At 36.2% G+C, this 23,707-nt stretch overlaps 1 protein-coding gene across 11 annotated transcripts in view; it reads left to right on the plus strand.

Annotated features, from left to right (window-relative positions):
- Positions 1-23,284, plus strand: part of LOC138712887 (M protein, serotype 2.1-like) — a 63,430-nt gene extending 40,146 nt beyond the window's left edge. For 10 of the 11 annotated variants that reach the window (XM_069844637.1, XM_069844639.1, XM_069844633.1 and 7 more), the window contains 9 exons: positions 6,136-6,210; positions 12,661-12,735; positions 12,946-13,050; positions 14,775-14,843; positions 15,063-15,134; positions 15,402-15,467; positions 19,794-19,868; positions 20,114-20,218; positions 20,691-23,284. In XM_069844637.1, the coding sequence (XP_069700738.1) occupies positions 6,136-6,210; positions 12,661-12,735; positions 12,946-13,050; positions 14,775-14,843; positions 15,063-15,134; positions 15,402-15,467; positions 19,794-19,868; positions 20,114-20,218; positions 20,691-21,215 (1,167 nt within the window). In that variant the 3' untranslated portion in view covers positions 21,216-23,284. The remainder of the gene's footprint in view (positions 1-6,135; positions 6,211-12,660; positions 12,736-12,945; positions 13,051-14,774; positions 14,844-15,062; positions 15,135-15,401; positions 15,468-19,793; positions 19,869-20,113; positions 20,219-20,690) is intronic. The other variant, XM_069844662.1, reaches the window with a different exon arrangement.
- Positions 23,285-23,707: the final 423 nt, after the last annotated feature.

Here is a 23,707-nt window from a genome sequence, read left to right on the forward strand (position 1 = left end):
CGCTGCACCCGTTAGAAATAAATATAAAGTAATTACATAATTAAAATAGGACATTTGATCCAGGGAATATTCGTGTTTGATAGAAGGATAAATCGTTTAATATGTTACTTAATTTAAATTATATTTAAATAATTAAAATGGAATCATTTTGGTCCAGAGAGCACTCATTTGGTGCAATGACAATTCCTTTAACATGTTTCTTAATTTTTATTACATGCAACCATAGTTTAATGAAGATTGACATCATTTAGATTTAATGTGTATACTTTATTTTACTTGTTAGATGTTTCCATTGCATTATGGTAATAACTTAACTTTAACTCTTGTTTTCTATGTATTCAGTAAATGGCGCTTGGCCCACTATGGTTCTGATCCCTTCAAATAACTTAAATAACTTAAATTATATTATATTATATTATATTATATTATATTATATTATATTATATTATATTATATTATATTATATTATATTATATTATATTATATTATATAAAAAGTGTGTTGATAACGGATGTACCCCGATAAGTAAGTTTTCAATTTGTTATGGGGGGCTCTTGAATCTCAGGAGGAACAAATTTTATTTTACAACAGGGCAACATAATCTGCTTGGCTCATTACCCAAATTTTTTTTGCATTGCATTTAATGCATATGTATTTTATGTATTTTAACTCGATTCAATTGAGCATAGTTAAAATTTGGATTATAAAATAATGAAATGCTAAGCTAACATATTATTACTGCATACTAAATCAATACACTCTCGTTGTTCGTTAATTCTCTGAGATAAACATTATTTTAAGAAATACAGGAAACGAATACACAGAATAGCCTATCAAGTTTTCTGTGCATAAGAAGCTATTTTAATCTTACTGTCCTCAATTCACTCAGAAGTTACTGTAATAACATTATAGCATTATGTCCATACAGAGAAACTACACTTTCCAATGGTGAAATAATAATTAATTACACAAATCGGTTAATTTAGTTTCCGATATTGCTTCATACAAACACAGAAACATTTTCTGTAGGCTATGATTCATAGCTTTCGATTGTTGTAGACCAAGGCCCCTTATAGACGAAGTAATTTGTTTTTTAATTCATTACACGGCCTTAAATGGCAGTTATTTTAATTTTAAAACTCATTTATCTCATTAAATATCAGTCCTATCAAAATTTTTCAAAGAATAAAACTTATCGGAAATGCTTTTTAAATAAATGTTTGTTATGTAACATTTTTAATAAAAATAAATAATAAGCGAGATATTTCGATCTATTTAATTCAGGCCCCCTTATAACCCCCCTTTTAAATAATGTATTTTGAATGCCATAAAGCCTATAATCTAAGTTACAACCAACTTAATTTATATTCCAATTTTCATCGAAATCCGTTCAGCCATTATCGCGTGAAAAGGTAACAAACATACAGATAGACAGACAGACAGACAGACAGACAGACAGACAGACAGACATACAAACAAAAATTTCAAAAAAGCGATTTTCGGTTTCAGGGTGGTCAATTGTATACATATGTTAGGACCAATTATTTTTGGAAAATCGAAAATTACCAAAAAATTTCGGCTACAGATTTATTATTAGTACTAGCCGTACCCGTGCGCTCCGCTGCACCCGTTAGAAATAAATATAAAGTAATTACATAATTAAAATAGGACATTTGATCCAGGGAACGTTCGTGTTTGATAGAAGGATAAATCGTTTAATATGTTACTTAATTTAAATTGCATCCAAACAATTAAAATGCGATCATTTTGGTCCAGAGACACTCATTTGGTGCAATGACAATTCCTTTAACATGTTTCTTAATTGTTATTACATGCAACTATAGTTTAATGAAGATTGACATCATTTAGATTTAATGTGTATATTTTATTTTACTTGTTATAGGTTTCCATTGAATTATGGTAATAACTTAATTTTAACCCTTGTTTTCTACGTATTCAGTAAATGGCGCTTGGCCCACTATGGTTCTGAACCCTTCAAATAACTTAAATTATATTATAAAAAAATTACATATTATATTATATTATATTATATTATATTATATTATATTATATTATATTATATTATATCAGAAGTTACTGTAATAACATTATAGCATTATGTCCATATAGAGAAACTACACTTTCCAATGATGAAATAATAATTAATTATACAAATCGGTTAATTTAGCTTCCGATATTACTTCATTCAAACACAGAAACATTCTCTGTAGGCTATGTTTCATAGGTTTCGATTGTTGCTGTCCAAGGCCCCTTAAAGACGAAGTCATTTGTTTTTTAATTCATTACACGGCCTTAGATGGCAGTTATTCTAATTTTAAAACTCATTTATCTCATTAAATATCAGCCCTATTAAAATTTTTCAAGGAATAAAACTTATCGCAAATTATTTTTAAAGAAACTTTTGTTATGTAACATTTTGCACCAAAATCAATAATAAGCGAGATATTTTGATTTATTTAATTCAGGCCCCCTTATAACCCCCCTTTTAAATAATGTATTTTGAATGCCATATAGCCTAAAATCTAAGTTACAACGAACTTAATTTATATTCCAATTTTCATCGAAATCCGTTCAGCCATTATCGCGTGAAAAGGTAACAAACATACAGATAGACAGACAGACAGACAGACATACAAACAAAAATTTCAAAAAAGCGATTTTCGGTTTCAGGGTGGTTAATTATATATGTTATGACCAATTATTTTTGGAAAATCGAAAATTACCAGAAAAATTTCGGCTACGGATTTATTATTAGTATAGATAGATAAACAATTGTGGTGTTAATTGATGCAACGCTTTGGTGACTTGATCCACTATGCTCAGAACATCGTGAACAAATAATCTGAGCCGAAAGTGACTGGTGTTACCTACCGCGAATGCTTGGAATTAAGACTTGATCCATTACTGCTCAGAAAAAATCCAACTTCAGATAATCCGAAAATGAATTAAACTCAATTTATCCAAATTTGTGACTTGATCCACTTTAGCTCTGAACGCCTCATTTACTGAGGCAACGGAAGTAGTGCAAACAACACATCTCTGAAGAATGTTAAGTCGGCACCTATTTTGTTCCTCATTCGTGCGGCTTGGTTGTAATAGAAGGAAAGAAGTAAATTGATCGAAGCTGTGACTTCCTACAACTACTGCTACAGGATCTTTGGAAACGGACAGGGTGCAGGTATTAGGTTCCAGCTCTTGGGCGTTCAAATATTCAGAATTTTAGAATCAAATGGGTAAATATTCTGCTACCCACGCTCGAGAACCGGGTTCACACACTGACAAGTTCATATGGAATTTGTGATTAACAAAATTTGGAAATATAATTAGAAAATACAACCCACCTTCTAAAAATAATAATCACTTTATCATGACTTACAATCATTCATTTTCTGTATACATAGAAAACGAAGTATAACTAGCCTACTTACTTTGAACCGATTGTGCAGTTACTTTCCGAAAATCGGACAATGTGAATTCGTCACTTATCCGCACACACTACTGAACATTTAGGACATGCTGAGTGTGAATCTTGGAAAATAATAATAACAATAATAATAATAATAATAATAATAATGATACAATTACGAGTAAAATATAAATAAGAATAATGCTTTATGTATTTTTGTATAATTAAGACCGTAAGCCATTCCATGGTAAGAATAAACATGAGTATATAGTATATATTGGACTTTTTTTAGTATATACTCTTCTTAATAAGAATAAAAACATTTGAGTACCTACTCATTTTTGATTACATACTCATAACATGGAAGCATAGTAGAATATACTCAAGTGTCCATCTTGTACAGAATATATACTCAAGCTTGATAAGAATAAAAGCTAGTATATTCTCATATTTATAAGTTCGTTCTCATGTTATTCTGAGTATGGTTTGTAACAGGCTCAATTCTGAATATTTGTTGATTTGTGTTCAGTTTAAAGTTAAATAAAAAAAAAATGGCAGAATTTATGAACGATGTAGTACCTCACGGAAAAAATATAGAAAAAGACGTGAACTTCAGAAGCCTTTAACGCTTCACAAAAGTGAATGTGAAAAAAGGTTAAACACGTATTTGTTATTCATAAAAAAAACATAACCTATAAAAATATGAACAGCTATCAAATTATAAGGTTAGATTGTATTGTTAAATATAATTAACAATTACAGTTTACTTTGTAAAATTTGAATTGCAATATATATATATATATATATATATATATATATATATATATATATATAAAACCCTCTATAATAAAAAACAGAATTAGCATAACTGGAATTCTACAAATGAATTGTAATCTCTATCCAACATCCTGTAATGACGATTTCCCAGTACTATTTTCTTGTTTCCTGTTTATTAATGTCACTTATCTTATTCTCTCTCTCTTTCATGTTTATTTATTTATTCATTTATTTACTTATTTATTTGTTTATTTAATTAATTAATTAATTAGTTTATTTATTTACTTATTTATTTATTTATTTATTTATTTATTTATTTATTTATTTATTTATTTATTTATTTATTTATTTATTTATTTATAAAAAGCAAAACACAAACTACTACAGTATGCGGATAGCATGTGAAAGTCTATAAAAAAAACTGAGCATCACGGTGCAATGTGGTCAAAGAGCATAGGTAACACGAGTACATACTAACTTTTAAACGATCAAAAAGGCTGTAGAGATGAGTATATATTCGGGTTAGGTAGAATGTCTTTATTCTTACGAATATGAGTATATTCTAGTGGTTACGAGTATATAATCACAGGAAGTGCTCATACTCAAAAGTATAAACCTTGAGAAAGTACTTAAGCTTTATTCTTACTACTCATTATCTTTAACTCCACCCAAGGATGGAAAATCTGCAGTCAGCTGGAGGCACTTTAAGAATCGTCTAGAAGCAACTTCGTTATGTTTTCAGACTACGTTGAGCTGTTGCAGGTAAGCCTACCAGCGGCATTTGTATTGCTAGTGATATTACTACCCCTAGTGCTGCCACTTGTACTGCTACTGTGATTGAGTTACTATTGATATTACTACCTTTACCGCTGTTACTACTATTCATATTACTGCCATTACTACTGCTTCTTGTACTGCTACTGTTATTACAACTGATATCAATCATTACTGCTACTGTCAGTTATATTGTTACTACTACTGATATTAGTGTTTCTACTTCTGTCACTCGTACTGTTGCTATTACTATCTACAACTGATATTACTGACATTATTACTACTGCCATCTGTACTGCTACTGTTATTACTACTTTTGTTACTGCCATTTGTACATCCTCGGTTACTGCTACTGATGCTATAGACTACTATTGTTCCTTGTATTGATAGTTACTACTACTGATAATGCTGTCAATAGTATCACTGTCACTTGGTCTACTACTGTTATTACTATTGGTATTACACCCATTAGCGTCGACTGGGATACTTTACACATTTCTAGAAAAATGGTGTATAACAGTTTTAATAATGGCACACACTTCAGTCTACCACACATACGTGCTGTTGTCACATAGAATCAGTTCCACGGAGTTGCTACACATTGTCTGTAATGTGCTGCCTTCTAAACATTTTTCTAGAAATGTGTAAAGTTACCCCCCTTGTGTAAAGTATACCCGGTTGACTACTGATACTTGTAAGACTCATCATGAAGATCCATGGATCATCACGATATTTTACTTATCATTTTAGGAAGACGTGTAGAAAACCATAGGCAGGATGGTGGTCTCAGTTTAGTCTCATTTACATTGACTTCCGGTAAAATTGTGCCTTCCTTGGAGAAGTTCTTTGATGTTGATATGAGGATGGAGAACCAAGCCTTGAGTCTAGTCCAGTGCCGGAAATCTACGTGATTATAGAATAGGATCCTGCTTACAGGTGGTTAGTCTGCCTGGGTGGTCTGCTGATACAGGTGAACTGGGTTGCGTCTTATGTGAAAACCTCTGTCTAAATATTAAGTAAACGTTGGTAGCTGTTGTCTGTATTCCCAATGCTGCATATCGGGCCATCGGCTTTTCTTTCATGGAACATGTTGCTTCTGGTCGTACTGTGACCTAACTAATCGATCTTTCTCTAACCCAGATTTGTTTTTATTACAGAAACACAAGAAAGAGCAAACAGAGCTCACACAAGATATAGACGCCGAGAGACGGATGAACCGACGGGAAGCCGAAGTAAGTGTGATCTGTTGCCTCGTCATTCGTCGTCATCATCATCATCATCATTATCATCATCATCATCATCATCATCTCTATCGAAAAGTTAAAGTGTGATTTATATGGCGCTGCTTTCATTTGCTTTGAACAAGCTTCTTTAATGGCCGCCATTTCGCTGACAAATTTTTTCAAAGAAGCTGCTTATGTCTTTCGCTAGTGTCTTATTTTGAATTTTTAGAGATTAAAGTATAGGCTCTCTGACAAGTTGAACGCGTCCGACCTTAACGCCCCCTGAAAGCGGTAGGTTAGTTGATTTTACCAGCAGCAGCTACAAAAGAAGCGGCGTGCCAGGACTTCAGCGAATGAATCAGAGAGCGGCTGGCAAACAGATCAGCTTTCTGCGCATGCGTGAGACTATCAGATAGCGACCTGATTACAAGCCACATTTTGATAAGACGCACGTGCAACGAGATGTGTCGTGTCTTTGCTCTTATTAATTCTTATTAATTCAACATTAGTAGAACCTAAATATCTCACATCTGCTGGTCTAAAGCATAGCATAAATTTTGGCCCTCGTTTGTACAATGCTTTAACTAAATTACACCCAGAACTTCTAACATGTAACTCACTAACATATAACAAGAAAATTAGAAACGTGTTAATATCTTCAATTTGATTAAATAAATTTATAGCCTAGCCTGTGTATGAATTAATCAACCTATATTATATTTGTATTCTATAATTTTGAAATATATATTAATCCTACTTTTCACGTGCGATATTATTCTTCTCTAGTATTAATATTATATTATATAATTCCATTGCCGATGTAATTATATTTTAGTTCCTATTTTATTTTACCTATTTATTTATATTATTATTATTTTTTATTTTAATATTATATCTGAACTGCGACCGAGCACGAGCGCTGCTCATTCGGTCTCAAATTTTGTTAATACTACTGTATCTTCTTTTTATATTGCTTGTATTATTTTATTTCTATTTCTCTTTGTTTGTTTTGTAATTATATTTCTTTATTCTGTATATTTGAATTTGGGACCTCGATTGCTAGTTACATAAAAGCAGAGGTGTCATTTAGGGACAGCAGGGGGAATTATGCCCCCCCCCCCTCAGAGGTTAAGATTAAAAAGTCATTAACTAGTATTACAAAAGAAAAAAACTGTGAGGATTGCACTTTTAATATTAATAAAACAATATTTCACTTTTCTAAACTCTTAAGGAATAAAGAGGAAATCAGCACCGTCTAATTTTTTACAAACTAGCGAATTTTTCAGTCAGAAATTCGCTCCAGGAATGGGTCAAGGCGGCGACAAACGAAGCAAGGGAGTAGCGTTAAGGGCTGCACAGCGTAAATCTCGCTTAAGTGACACAAAGTCGAGGACTATGACAAGGTTAGAGTGGATTAGGTGATGGGATGGCTAAGGGTACGTACAAGACGGATCCTGGCTGGTAGCTGGTAGTCTGACTGGTTACCTTGCTGGAAGAAATACCTAAACGTTAGGCAATGGGAACGTCCAAGACGAAGAGTGTTCTGTCGATTGCTACCTAGCCTGTTAGCCCGCTGGTAGCTGGCAGAATGGATCTCATTTTTTCCAGCTACCTGCGATCTAAATGCCTTTACTGTGCATCCATCGTGAGAGTCCGTGCACACTTCCCCACGTGCTAAGCGCCTACTGCTACTCATTTCGAAGCGTATAATGGATTATGAAAGATTAATTTCAAATATTTACAATGTTTGGAACCAGGCTCATCCCCACCACAAAACCTAGGCTATATCTTTTTGTGAAATAGTGAGATGAAGTAGAATTTTAAATGGATACAAATAAACATAAATGTAGCCGCTTCACATACTATAAAGGCTCTTGGGGGGCGTAGAGATAATGTTCCATGCTTTCTTGACCTCTGCACTACAATGAGGTGGTGTGAAATGCATATCAATAATGAGTAAATTTCGGAATGAAAAATTGATGTTTTACAGTAGGTGACGATTTTAGAAACTTCAGATAACTATCGGTGCTGACTTTTGGCAATTAATGCAGATTATTTTATCAAAGTTCTGTTTGCGTTCGAATAAACTAAATGAGATATAGTGAAAGGGTTTTATTGTGACAGAAAACGCTTTGCAGAAAACTGGAATTATTTACATTGTTATTTCTGCACTTAAAGTGTCAAAATATCTAAGCTACGTTTAGGAGATCCCGAAGACCAATACAGTCCATCCTGACAATTTTGAAAATTGTTATTTTTAAGACAATTTTGAAAAGCGGAGTAAGTTCAGATACACTGACAAAGAAGCTTCTTTTTGATCACACTGGTTTTCTGCCCAGCGACCAACTAGCCTACGAGCGACGAGCTCAATAACAAGCTAGGCTTCGTCTTGTACGTATCCGTAGAGTGGGTTAGGTGAGGGGATAGCTAAGTGACAGGAGGCAGAGGACTGCAGCAAGGTTAGAGAAGGGAAATGGCATTGCTCTCCCACTTACCTGCATTAAAGCTGTAATACAAAATAAGCATCAAAGTAGAAATTGAATGCTTAAGTTTTTTATTTTATTTTATTTTATTGGGTTATTTTACGACGCTGTATCAACATCTAGGTTATTTAGCGTCTGAATGATATGAAGGTGATAATGCCGGTGAAATGAGTCCGGGGTCCAGCACCGAAAGTTACCCAGCATTTACTCGTATTGGTAAATGCTTAAGTACAGTTGTTCTTTGGTGAATTGTCCGAAGTCAGGTCTGAAACTCACAAGTGAAGCCAAGAAGGCACCAGCTATGAGGCAACTAAGTCGGGAGATAATGGGATAGTGTGGCCAGTTCCTTTCCCCCTTCATTACATACATCGCCGACTAGCTACATATTCCACTAGTCAGACTTCAGATGCATACAAACAATTGTTCTTCCTCTGACACATATCGTTAAATCAGATGTACTGCCTGATAATTATAATAGATGTACATATCAATCATAACCTCAATCAGAGGTTTATGTTTTAGTAAACCAATCAAAAATGGTTGAGCTGTAAAAGTAATTTTGTGTCGCATGACATAACTGCTCACAAGTAGGCCTATATAATTTCCTGAGGATCTTCTTCAGTATTGAAAAATGTCCCGAGTCCTAGGAAGTGAACTCTCTCTAACAGAATGTAATTAGCAATATACCCAGCCTGCTGTGGATTATGTACTGGGGAAGTAGATGATCCGTCCCCCTTTTCTTTTATCTCTAATTGTGAAAATGTTGATTACGTACTGGGAGAACAGGTCTAGATCAGTGGTTCCCAAAGTATGGGTCGCGACGGCCTAGGGTTCAAGTAAAGAGTTGACGGAGGTCGCAAGATGATATATAAAATAAAGCGAAAAAATGCCTCATTAACACACATTTATGTTCTACTTGGAAACATAAACACAACATTGCACGCAACAAAAATAAATATTTCAGTTGTTATAATGTGAAAAATATTGAATGCAATAAGTGTGGCTGTTTTCAGAAAGTAGCTTCTCAAAGACAAAGAGATTTCTCGCTTTTGTTTTGATGGCAGTGATAGACAAGATATTTATTTTGCATAAATGCGAGGTTGTGAATATTACCAAAAATGTACTACCTTCTTTTGCAAGGTCGATGTATTCTTGCATTCTCTTGCTCCAAAACTCTTCAGCGTTCTGTTCTGTAGGCATATTTTCAACATTCCATAATGCAATCATAGTCTTCCGCCCAAGGGCAGGTTTTTCACTGCAAACCCAGCATTCTCCAATATTTCCTATATAAGTTACTACTTTCGTGTTATTCTCCGCAAACGATCCATAAATCTTCATGTCGTCCAAGATCATCTTATATCTTCTTCTCTCACGTATTTTCTCCCGTTCACCATTCCCTCCAGTGCATCCTTCAGTAGGCAGATTCTTCTCAGCCAGTGACCCAGTGAATTCCTTTTCCTCTTCCTGATCAGTTTCAGCATCATTCTTCCTTCACCCACTTTTTGTAGCACAGCTTCATTTCTTATTCTGTCTGTCCATTTCACACACTCCATTCTTCTCCATATCCACATTTCAAATGCTTCAAGTCGGTTCCTTTCACTTTGTGGTAATGTCCATGTTTCTACCCAGTTCAGTGCCAAATTCTACACAAAGCACCTCTATAATCTCTTTCTTAGTTTTTTTCCAGAGGTCCACAGAAGATGCTTCTTTTTCTATTAAAAGCTTTCTTTGCCATTGCTATCCTCCTTTTGACTTCCTGGCAGCAGCTCATGTTACTGCTTATAGTACACCCCAAAGTATTTGAAGCTGTCCACTTGTTTTATTGGCTGATTTCGAATTTTCACATTTCATTTGAATGAGTCTTTCCTGTATAGAATATCAGCCAGTTGAATGCAATTCTCTAAAGTCGGTTTCGTTAACCACCTGCGACTCGTTTTTTTTTTTTCAGTTTCTGCAGTAAGGTACTGAATAATATGTTGTTTAAAAAGTGCAAAAGTAATTGTTTGTCCACAAAAACAAACTCAGTATTTGTCGTACCAAACTGTATGTAGTTAAATGTTTTATGAGTTCTTCAATGCACTGCAATTAAATTTACTTTTGTGAAGTAATGTCGACCAGAATTCAAGTTTCCTTATAAATGTGTTGATTTTATCTCTGGCCGTTGTTACGCTTGTCTACATCTTGGCCTTACAATCTACTAGTATTGGATGTGTCTGAGTGTTTGAAAGATGCAGGCCTATCAGCGAAGAACGACAGTACAAGAAGCCAAAGGAAATTGGAAAATAGCTTTGCATATTCCGATTTCTCGTCTTGAAGGTACCGGTACATTGAAAGTTGTGTGATATCCTCTGGTATTGAGTAAAATTGTCATTTTTTGGTTTCGCTTTTCGAACGGGGTTAAGTAGGCCTATCGGTACAGTAATAGGGAGTCGCAAACAAAAGTCCTGCCCAAAAATGGTTTATGCCACCGAAACGTTTGGGAACCTTTATTTTAGATTATCTATGGTCCATTTATTTTAGAGTTTACCATGGGGTTTACGTATTGGGAGGGTATTTGGTCCATGGCCCAAGCATCAAAACTCAGATTATACAGGGTGATTCATGAGGATTTACCGTCCCTTACGGAGCTTATTTCCGAAGACATTCTGAGCAAAATAAGTCATATAAACATTTGTCTAATCTCAATATTTTCAGAGTTAGGGGAGAGTCGGGTAGTATCGGACATCGGGTAGTATCGGACAGTGCGTTTCTTTCAGCTACCACCATATGGTAGTACCTGAATGACATGGTTACGTTTCTCTATGCGACATCACAGAAACGTAACCATGTCAATCATGTATTATCATCGTGTGGTAGATGAAAGAAACTCACTGTCCGATATTACCCGATGTCCGATACTACACGACTCTCCCCTACACTAATTTGAAGTTGTTTGTAAAATAATTACCATTGTTCTAGAGTTTTAAGGATAAAAGAATTTTCCAGAAAAAGAATGAATTATTCAGGAGTATCATTTCCTTAATTAACTAGTATTCCGAAGCTAAAAATGTGTTGTGAATTCTATAGTTGCTTCGTACAGAATTTTTTTTTTTCCATTAATAACTACAAAATTACATTTTCTTATGCATTTATCACAACAATTCATATAGTGTACATTAAAATGCGTAATGAAACTGTAAAGAATGAAGTTCCTAAAGTCATATGATTCGTAACAATTCTTGTGATAAGTGCGTAAGAATGATGTCATTTTTAGTTAAACATTGAAAAACAAAATCTGTACAACCCATCTGACAACACATTGTTAGCTTCATAACACTAGCCAATTAAAGAAATGATACTTCTGAATAGTTCATTCTCTGTTTGTAATATTCTTTTACCCTTAAAACTAAATAAAAAAAAGTTATTTTACGAACAACTTCAAATTAATGTGACTTTGAAAATATTGAGATTAGGACAAATGTTTATATGACAATTTTGCTCAGAATGTCTTCGGAAATAAGCTCCTTGACGGTAAATCTTCGTGAATCACCCTGTAGGCTATACTGGTAGGCTATGTAGTTGATCTATGACCCATTTCTTATGAGTTCATTATGAAAATCCAGATGTTCCGGGAGATAACCGGTTTATTTTAGAACTAATCTTAATTTTTTTTATCATTTAGACATTTCGCTAGCCCGCGCTACGAGCGTGCTAAACTAGCCCCGGCTATCGACTGATTACTTGTACAGGATTCATATCATATCATATCGCTAACACTGGTTTATGAATACGAAAAACGTTAGTTCGCTGATCATCCACCGGAAGCCCGCGCTAAGAATGTCTATGAATATAACCCTTAACGTTTGCAGCTGTTGTCTGTATGCCGGATGATGTATCGTATACCGGGCAATCAGTTTTCTTCCTTCATGAAACCCGCTGTTTCAAGTCAACGTCACCTAACTGAGCTTTCTGTAACCCACAATTGTTTTTATTACAGAAATACGAGAATCAGCTGGCCAACCTCAGACAAGAACTGGAAGCTGAGCGGGAGATGAGGCGCCAGTTGGAAGATGTAAGTGTGAGCTGTTACCATGGTTACAGTTGCGAGGGGGCTTACGAAGCTCCATGCAGTCACTGCATACGCTATGTCTGTGTTCAGTATAGCCCCATATCAAGTAATAATAATAACAACCATCATCATCATCATGGTAGTCATGTTTCTAGTCAAGTTATCACACATCCACCTGAGTTTCCTCTGAACCAGATTTGTTCTTAATTATAGAGTAAAGAGGAAGAACTTGGATTACTGAGAACAGAAGTTGAAGCAAAAGACAAGGAATTGAAGGATATGGCAGAGGACCTGCTAGCAGAGCGCCAGAGGGATGCTGTAAGTGTCAGCTGTTGCCATAGCTACAGTTACTTACTAGATGATTATCAGTAACGAAAAAAAACACAAACTGTCACAACTCAGATTGCGACCTGCTGTAGCTGGAGAACAAACAATTTCAGTTTTCACAATACTACTACTACTACTACTACTACTACTAATACTACTGCTACTACTACTGCTACTACTACTACTACTGCTACTACTGCTACTGCTGATATTACTATAGTTATCGCTACTGTTACTGACATTACTGTAGTTATCGGTTCTACTACTACTGACATTACTGTAGTTATCGCTACTGTTACTGACATTACTGTAGTTATCGGTTCTACTACTACTGACATTACTGTAGTTATCGCTACTGTTACTGACATTACTGTAGTTATCGCTACTGTTACTGACATTACTGTAGTTATCGGTTCTACTACTACTGACATTACTGTAGTTATCGCTACTGTTACTGACATTACTGTAGTTATCGCTACTGTTACTGACATTACTGTAGTTATCGGTTCTACTACTACTGACATTACTGTAGTTATCGCTACTGTTACTGACATTACTGTAGTTATCGCTACTGTTACTGACATTACTGTAGTTATCGGTTCTACTACTACTGACATTACTGTAGTTATCGCTACTGTTACTGACATTACTGTAGTTATCGCTACTGTTACTGACATTACTGTAGTTATCGGTTCTACTATTACTGACATTACTGTAGTTATCGCTACTGTTACTGACATTACTGTAGTTATCGCTACTGTTACTGACATTACTGTAGTTATCGGTTCTACTACTACTGACATTACTGTAGTTATCGCTACTGTTACTGACATTACTGTAGTTATCGGTTCTACTACTACTGCTGATATTACTGTAGTTATCGGTTCTACTACTACTGACATTACTGTAGTTATCGGTTCTATTACTACTGCTGATATTACTGTAGTTATCGGTTCTACTACTACTGACATTACTGTAGTTATCGGTTCTATTACTACTGCTGATACTACTGTAGTTATCGCTACTGTTACTGACATTACTGTAGTTATTGGTTCTATTACTACTACTGATACTACTGTAGTTATCGGTTCTACTACTACTGTTGATATTACTATAGTTATAGCTACTATTAGTGATATTACTGCAGTTATCGGTTCTATTGCTACTACTGATACTATTGCAACTGTTACTCCTGCTGTCGCTACTGTTATTCTTACTGAAGTTATTGCTGTTATCGCTACTGATATTACTGTAATTATTGATGATATTAAGTTCCTTACTACTGCTAATGTTACTGTAGTTATCGCTACTGTTCCTGATACTAACATTTCTGTAGTTATCGCTATTATTACTAGTGGTGATATTATTGTATCTATTGCTATTTTTGCTGTTACTGACATTACTGCCATTATCCTTACTATTACTACTACTGATATAACTAGTTTTTGCTACTATTACTGCTATCAACATGACTGCAGTTATCACTACTAGTGACATTGCTGTATATGTCGCTACTGTTTTTACAACTGTCACACTAGTCTATGTTTATCGCTACTGGTACATTTATATAGGCCTACGCATTTTTATAACAGGTTTAATTTGCAGTTTTTTTATTGTGTTATTCTGCCCTAGTTTATTATTGGGAACTTATTTCTGTCAAACTGGAACCTAGCTCACTGAAAGTTAGTCTGAACCCGCCTTTGTTACACTTACAGAACAAAGAAATCAAGCAGCTGACACAGGAACACGAGGAGGAGAAAAAGTCGTGGCTCCAGGAGGAGGCAGTAAGTGATGAGCTGTTACCATGGTTACACTTATCAGAGGCATTCCCGAGCTCTTTTCGTTCAATGTGTAGGGTCTACTTGTGGTTATAGTTTTGGTGCTTTTAACATTGCATAATCATCATCATTATGATAGTTGTCACTTTGCCTTCATGAAGTCTTGTGTTTTTACTCAAACTATCACCACGCTGAGCTTCCGCTGAAGTAATTTTCTTGTTACAGTTTAAAGACAGAAAGATGGAAAGACTGGAAAATGATTTGATAGAGTGCGAGTACAGGCTGCAATGCAAAATAGTAAGTGATGAACTGTTTCCAGAGCTATTCCTTGAGATCCAGTTAGTAATTAAATTACATAGTTAAGTACAATCTTAGTTCTATTGCATAGTAATATATGATAGAGGTGCTCTTGTTTTAAATATAGGCTACTATATCATCATTATTACCAATATCATCATCACCATCTGTATCGTAGTCATCATTGTTTCCTGGTTTCCATTTACTCTCTTAAGCATCCAGGCAATGTAACTTCGCTTCCTCTGAATCAGTTTGTTTTGATTGCAGTGTATAGAGGAAGATCTGGCAAATCTCAGAGATGAACTGGAAGAGAAGTGGCGCCAGCAGGAAGCGGTAAGTGATAAGTTGTTACCATGGTTACAGTTAGGAGAGAGTTTCTGTTGATTCCATTCAGTGACTGCACGCATAGTTTTGTGTGCTGAGTAGATCAACATCTTTTTCATTTTCCGATCATTATTTCCATAATCGTTGTTGTAGTGGTTTTCCCTGTGAACCCTGTGACTCAATGAGGAAGAAAATGAGGGGGAAAAGCTAAAAGGAACAAGAGTGCTGGTCCTTGCTCATAGCAGTTGTAGCAGAATGTTTGCAGATTTAATGAATGTCACCAACAACAGAAGAAGTGCAAACAACACATCCCTGAAGAATGTTAAGTCGGCACGAATGTTGTTCTTTACTCGTGCGACTTGGATGTAATAGAAGGGGAGAAGTAAATTGTTCGAAGGTAGGCTATGACTTGCTACAACTACTGCTACAGGATCTTTGAAAACGCACAGATTGTAGGTATTAGGTTCCAGTATGTTGTCTTGAAAATAATTTAGAATTTCAGAGTAAAGCGAATAAATACTCTGATACTCAGGCCGGAGAACCGGGTTCTCACTCTGACAACTTCATCTGCAATTTGTGATGAATGAAATTTGGAAATATAATTACAAATTACAGCCTACGCTTTGCTTCCAAAATTGATAAGCAGTTTATCATGACTTACAATTATTTATTTCCTGTATACATAGAATTTCATACTTACTATCAACGCCGATTGTGCAGTTACTTAATAGAAAATTTGCCAGAGTAAATTCCTGGCACTTAATTGAATGATAAATATGGGTACTCCATTACATATCACAATGTAGCGACAGTAACCGCACTGGCAATATCTGAAAGACGAAAATGGCGATGGCTAAGTGACGGGAGGCCGAGGACAGCGAGAAAGTTTGAATGGGTTAGGTGAGGGGCTAGCTGAAGTGTGATTTATATGGTGCTGCTTGTATTTGCTTTGAACAAGCTTCCTTATTCGCTGGCCAATTTGTCAGAAAAATTTTTTAATGAAGCTGCTTATTTATTTCACTAGCGTCTTATTTCGAATTCCCATTGACTGAAATACGCTCAATGACAAGTTGAACGTGTGCAACATTAATGCTCAGTGAAAGCGATAAGCCGGTTGATTTTACTAGCAGCTTCCAAAGAAATGGGATGTCAGGACTTCAGGGAATGAATCTCTGAACATCTGGCGAATACATCTGCCTTCAGTGCAGGCATTTGCAGTGGTATGGCCTTTGTCTAAGAAGCAAGTGTGGCATGATGTGTTGTCCTTGTCCTGTGCAATTGGGTCTTTCTATACTGGTTCCTTAAAAAGCAAAGTTTATGTCCCCCAAGTTTAACATGAAAAGAAATAGTTCACAAATTTGCTGCTAATGAAAAATATGTCAGAACTGTTATTAAAATATTCCACTCTTATAAACAGTTAAGAAATAAAAGAGGCGATAGGACCGTGTAAATGTTTATGAACTAGCGAATTTTCCAGCCAGATATTCATTCTGGAAAAGCATCAAGGTGCGACAGAAGAAGCTAGGAAGTAGCGTTAAAAGCAGCAACATATAAATCATACTTAAGTGACAGGAGTCCAAGGACAGTGACTAGTATAGAGTTGATTAGATGAGGGAAAAGCTAATCACGAAAATGTGGATTACTTACATGGCGGGCAGGTCTAAACCAATGGTTCTCAAAGAATGGGTCGCGACGCCTTGGGTTGTCATGTTAAGAGCCAAGGGATGGATTATAAAATAAAATAACAATGGCTTATTAACACACATTTATGTTGTATTTGAGGAAGACATTGTGAAATAATTAACGACGATTTTTAAATGCAACCAAACCTGAACTTTAAATTCCCGAACATAAAAGATTCACGTTCTACCACTTCACATCTCAACGGCTCATTTAATACAATAGAATGAATGAATTTTTTGTGTGAAGTGATGTCAACCAGAAATCAAGTTTCCTTGCAAATCTGTTGCTTCTAGCTTGGGCTGTTATTATTATTATTATTATTATTATTATTATTATTATTATTATTATTATTATTATTATTATGTTAACATCTTGGCCTTGCAAACCACAATTCAAAGTGTTTGAAAGATATATCAATAAGGAAGGCACGTCTAAGAAGCAAAATGGAATAAATTGGAAAGTATTATAAATTATCGTATTATTATAAATCTAATAAAATCAATCCAAAGCTTATATGAAGAAACCAAAATAGTAATAAAAGCAGATGAAAAAAGTCAGAAGAAATTTTAATAAATCAAGGAGTTAGACAAGGGTGCAGTCTATCGCCCACTCTTTTTAATATATATATATATATATATAGACGACATTATGAAACAGTGGAAAATGTTAACACTCAAAGGCCTTAGATTGAATAATGACACAAGTATTAACAATTTAATTTTCTCTGACGATTTAATCTTACTACATTATGACGAAGATTTATTGCAATTGGCTGCCCATAAATTAAATGAAATATGTAAAGATTATAATCTCAAAATTTCGATAAATAAAACAAAGGTGAAGGCTTTTAGTGGAAGAAACCCTCTACGCGCAAAAATAATCATTGATGACCAAATGATTGAACAAGTATCCCACTATAAATATTTAGGATGTGATATTAGCTATGGATATGATAAGGATATTGAATATAAAATCAATCAGTTCCAAGCTATTTGTGGCACAATAAATAGAACGTTGAATAATAAAGCCCACAAACAAACAAAATTAAAATTCTATAAAACAATGGCAGTTCCTGCCCTCCTATATGGGAGTGAATCTTGGATTACCACTACTAAACATGAAAGTAATATTCAGGCAGCTGAGATGAAGTTTATAAGGAGAGTAAAGGGGTGTACTAGAATGGACCAGATAAGAAACGAGGATATCCGTGAAGAACTGCAAATCTACTCCATAAATAAAAGATAACTAACAATAAGGAACAATGGAAAGAACATATAGAAAGAATGGCAGAGAGTAGATTACCAAAGAGAATAAAAAACTACTTCTCAAGAGGAAGAAGAGATGTTGGACATCCTCGGAAGAGATGGTCCTATATCTATTAGTGAAGACGGAACAGGCAATTAATGCCTAAACCAGGAAGTGAAGAAGAAGAAGATTAATTATTACTATTATTATTATTAATTGTATATTTTATTAATTGTGTTTATTATTGTCTTTATTGAGTGTAATTTGTTATCATTGCCACCGGGTATATACCCATTGCAGTGTGAATAAATACTTACTGTTACTTACTTACTTACAAATGGCTTTTAAGGAACCCGAAGGTTCATTGCCGCCCTCACATAAGCCCGCCAGCGGTCCCTATCCTGTGCAAGATTAATCCAGTCTCTATCATCACACCCCATCTCCCTCAAATCCATTTTAATATTATCCTCCCATCTACGTCTCGGCCTCCCTAAACGTCTTCTTCCCTCCGGTCTCCCAACTAACACTCTATATGCATTTCTGGATTCGCCCATACGTGCTACATGCCCTGCCCATCTCAAACGTCTCGATTTTATGTTCCTAATTATGTCAGGTGAAGAATACAATGCGTGCAGTTCTGTGTTGTGTAACTTTCTCCATTCTCCTGTAACTTCATCCCGCTTAGCCCCAAATATTTTCCTTAGCACCTTATTCTCAAACACCCTGAACCTATGTTCCTCTCTCAGAGTGAGAGTCCAAGTTTCACAACCATACAGAAGAACCGGTAATATAACTGTTTTATAAATTCTAACTTTCAGATTTTTGGACAGCAGACTGGATGATAAGAGCTTCTCAACCGAATAATAACACGCATTTCCCATATTTATTCTGCGTTTAATTTCCTCCCGAGTGTCATTTATATTTCTTACTGTTGCTCCAAGATATTTGAATTTTTCCACCTCTTCGGAGGATAAATCTCCAATTTTTATATTTGCATTTCGTACAATATTCTGGTCACGAGACATAATCATATACTTTGTCTTTTCGGGATTTACTTCCAGACCGATCGCTCTACTTGCTTCAAGTAAAATTTCCGTGTTTTCCCTAATCGTTTGTGTACATACACATATTCTGGTTTTCCATCTCGCAGGTACGATACATTACAAGTTGGCTGTTATAGACTTGTTTTCAGTAAAATCATTTTTTTTTTTTCGATTGTGTAGGGACTTTTTTTGAGGTTCTATCTGAAAGCCTTTATCCAAACATCATACGTTCGTAGCTGTTGTCTCATTTCCTGATGCTGTATACCGGCCATCAGCTTGATTCCTTCATGAAGTCTGTTGCTTCAAGTCAGACTATCACCTAACTAGCTGAGCTGTCTATAATCCAGAATTGTTTATATTACAGAGTTACCAGGATCAGCTGGGGAAGCTGAGACAAGAACTGGAGGCTGAGCGGGAGATGAGGTGTCAGCTGGAAGAAGTAAGTGTGAGCTGTTACCATGGTTACAGTTACGAGGGAGTTTACCAGCTCCACTCAGTCATTGTACATTTTAATAACGATAAAAACAATAGGCCTAATTGTTATAATATTATTATGATTACTATTATAAAATCATCATCCTCATCATCATCATCATCATCATCATCATCATCATCATAGTCATGTTTCTAGTCCAGTTATCAGCATCTGAGGTTCTTCTCAACCAGATTTGTTTTTAATTACAGAGTAAGGAGGAAGCACTGCGGGCTCTGCGAGAAGAACTGCAAGCGAAGAGGGAGGAACTGAAGAAAACGGCGGACGAACTGCAAGCGGAGCGCCAGAAGACAGCAGTAAGTGTGAGCTGTTGCTATGGTTACAGTTACTGAGCAATGATTGATACAAACTGTTACAACACAGATTGCGACCAGCTGCAGTTGGAGAGAAAACTTAATTTCAGTTTTCAGACTAGAACTGCCACTACCACCATTATTAGTACTGCCATTACTACTGTCACTATTACTGACATTCATGTTGTTATGGCTACTGTCACTACTTCTGACATTACTGCAATTATGGCTACTGTCACTACTACTGACATTACTGTATTTATGGCTACTGTCACTACTACTCACATTACTGTAGTTATGGCTACTGTCACTACTACTGACATTACTGTATTTATGGCTACTGTCACTACTACTCACATTACTGTAGTTATGGCTACTGTCACTACTAGACTACTACCATCAGCTTCACTCAGCCTAGTGAACTGTCACCTAGCTGACTGAGCTTCCTCTGACCAGATTGTTTTGTCTGCTGCAGGAGCTCAGAGCTGCGGCTGAGGTCGGGGCCAACCTGGAGCACAAGGACAGACAAGGCAGGACTGAGCTACACCGGGCAGCGAAGCGAGGGGACACACACAGGGTGCAGCTGCTCCTGGATGCAGGCAGCCCGGTGAACGCCGTGGATCATTATGGCCGCACGCCCTTGTGGCTGGCTGCAGAGCAAGGCCGCCAGGATGCGTGCAGGGCGCTGCTGGCTGCCGGGGCGCGGCTGGATGTGAAGGGAGGACGAACTGGCTGCACTGCTCTGCATGTGGCTGCACTCAATGGGCGCCGTGCAGTGTGTGAGCTGCTGCTGGCAGCTGGGGCGCGGCCCAACGAGCCTGATGATACAAACCAGTGGACTGCACTTCACCGTGCAGCATATAACGGCCACGCCCCAGTGGTGCAGCTGCTGTTGCAGCATTGCGCAGAGCGGGGGGCGAGGGATCGGCAGGAACGGACGGCCCTGGACCTGGCGCGGCAGGGCGGGTACACAGAAGTGGCGGCCATGCTGCAGGACTGAGCAGGCGCAGTGCTGCCAACACGACAGCAATACCATTATACCACAGTAACCAGCGGGAATGTGTTGTGTTGGCATCACTGCTCTGCGTGTAATGCTGATACTTTATTGCTCTAGGCTGTCGTTACTCTCGTGTTGTGTGGCTTTGTTGTGGTTGGAACTTGACACGCCACTGATACCTTGTGAATATTATTATTATTATTATTATTATTATTATTATTATTATTATTATTGTGATCAATAGTGAATTGTCTTTCTTTATTGTTGAAATTGCTGTAGGGTAAACATTGGTAATTTCGTGATAATTTCATGAAAACTAATTTAAAATGCAAATGTGTAAATATATCCTTATTCCGATTTTTTCATCTAAAAGACGATAACTTGCTGTACAAATATGGAGACATAAAAGATGGATACGTTTTTGAATATGTGCAAAAACCACTTTTACAACTTAAGCTGAAAGGTTGATTATTTCGTGATAACCTTGGTAATTTCGTGATATCGCATTGATAATTTCGTGAGAGGTAGAAGAATTGTGGAAAAATTCATTAAAGTCAAATGAAATTCTCATTTATTGTTACAAGACTTCAAACATAGTAATTCCGTCTAATATTCATAGCAAGAAAACATAGAAATACATATCAACACATAATAAGAATGAAATAAAAGTAAAAATTGAAACTGAAAAGGGATCTTCTTTGCCCTGAAAGGGTGAACACTTTTATTACGGACTTTACTATATCCTATATTACTAAGGTAACTCCAAAAGTAATGCATAACATTTGTTTAAAAATTATATTTTTATCCTACAGCTTTGCTATTTTCACAGAATGTAGACGCATCCTTAAGGAACAAAATGTCACTTTTCCACATAATCCCTGTCCCTTTCAACTGCCTTACGTCACCTAGGAACGAGGGCCTGTAGACCAGCACGGTAAAAGTCTGGACCAACACGTCTGAGCCACTCTTTAGCAGCGTGCAAAAGGGAGTCATCTTCTAACCTCGTTTCGCGAAGGGATCCTTCAGTTTACCAAAGAGATGGTAATCGCACGGTGCCAGTTCAGGACTGTAAGGCGGATGTTTCAGTGTTGTCTATCCGAATTTTCTGATCTGGTCTGTGGTCTTGTGACTGACATATGGCTGTGCGTTGTCGTGTAATAGCTTCTCCCAATGTCGTCGAACACGACTCAGTCGAACTTGAAGTTTCTTGAGAGTTGCAACATACCTGTCACAATTAATGGTGGTTCCGTGTGGCATGATGTCCACAAGCAAAAGTCCTTCTGATTCGAAAAACACAGTAGCCATAACGTTTCTTGGCGAAGGTGTACTTTTGAATTTCTATTTCTTTGGTGAATTTGCATGATGCCACTCCATTGTCTGCCTCTGTCTCCGGTCCAAAATGGTGGAGCCATGTTCCATCTTCTGTCACAATTCTTGCAAGTCATCTAGCACTTATCATTGACACTTAGCATGATAACAAATCAAACAGAAGCTACACTGAACCCATTGCGTCTCCGTTTTCTTTTTTGTTATCACATCTTGTCTTCAGATTTCTAAAATTCCTATTGTAATACATTTTATACTATTTTAAAAATTGTAACACTTAATGTTGAACAAAATTTCGCCTCAAACAGCTAAGATTTCTATCAGTAAAGCTAAGCCTATATGGCGACTGCAGATGTAACTTATCTAAAATTTCAAAAACATTTCCTAAAATTTCATGAAGATACAACAAATCTTTGTACCAAATATCATATGCTTACATTTAGTAATAAGCCTTTAATGCAATTACAAACATCCACAAAATTTGTACGCCTGAGAAGTCGACGCAAACTTGCTCTCTCCAAACATAAAAGCTCACTGAAGCAACTACAATAGTCACACAAAGCTTAGCTGTATGTTTCTGGAAACTGGACAACATATGCAATCCCTTGGCGGAAATTTGGATCTCGTAACACCATTGGTTAGTTCACAAAAGAGCAAAAAAAAAAAGTATCACGAAATAACCACTGCCACGAAATTACCAATGTTTACCCTACACAATATCCAAATAAAAATATGTTATAATTGTTTATGTTGGTATCACTGTTTGTCTAAAACATACAGGATTGTTATTGTGATACGCCACTGATCCATCAGCATCTCATCTGGACTATTTCAAGCACAGTAAGTATGTCGCCTCGCCCTGTCCGATGACCTTGATACGCCACTGACTGCCATTATTGCTCCTGTTCCCTACACGCACATCAATACTGCGGCTAATTTTTATGCCTATATTTAATCGCCATATGAGAAGAAAAGCATTTCCGTTGGCATCACTGGTCCTGCACGAACTCGACATCCACGCCTGTAAACTTGTCTTGATTACGTCCATAAAGTACGCCACTGATAACTTCAAAGACTCGACCACGGTTTACCGTCCTGTACTTTGTGACCGCCATATTGTGAAAGGGGTAAGCGCGAAGTTAGAATTTATATCTCCTGATATGGGAAGG

This window comes from Periplaneta americana, chromosome 2, assembly GCF_040183065.1.
Source record: "Periplaneta americana isolate PAMFEO1 chromosome 2, P.americana_PAMFEO1_priV1, whole genome shotgun sequence".
Lineage (NCBI taxonomy): Eukaryota > Metazoa > Arthropoda > Insecta > Blattodea > Blattidae > Periplaneta > Periplaneta americana.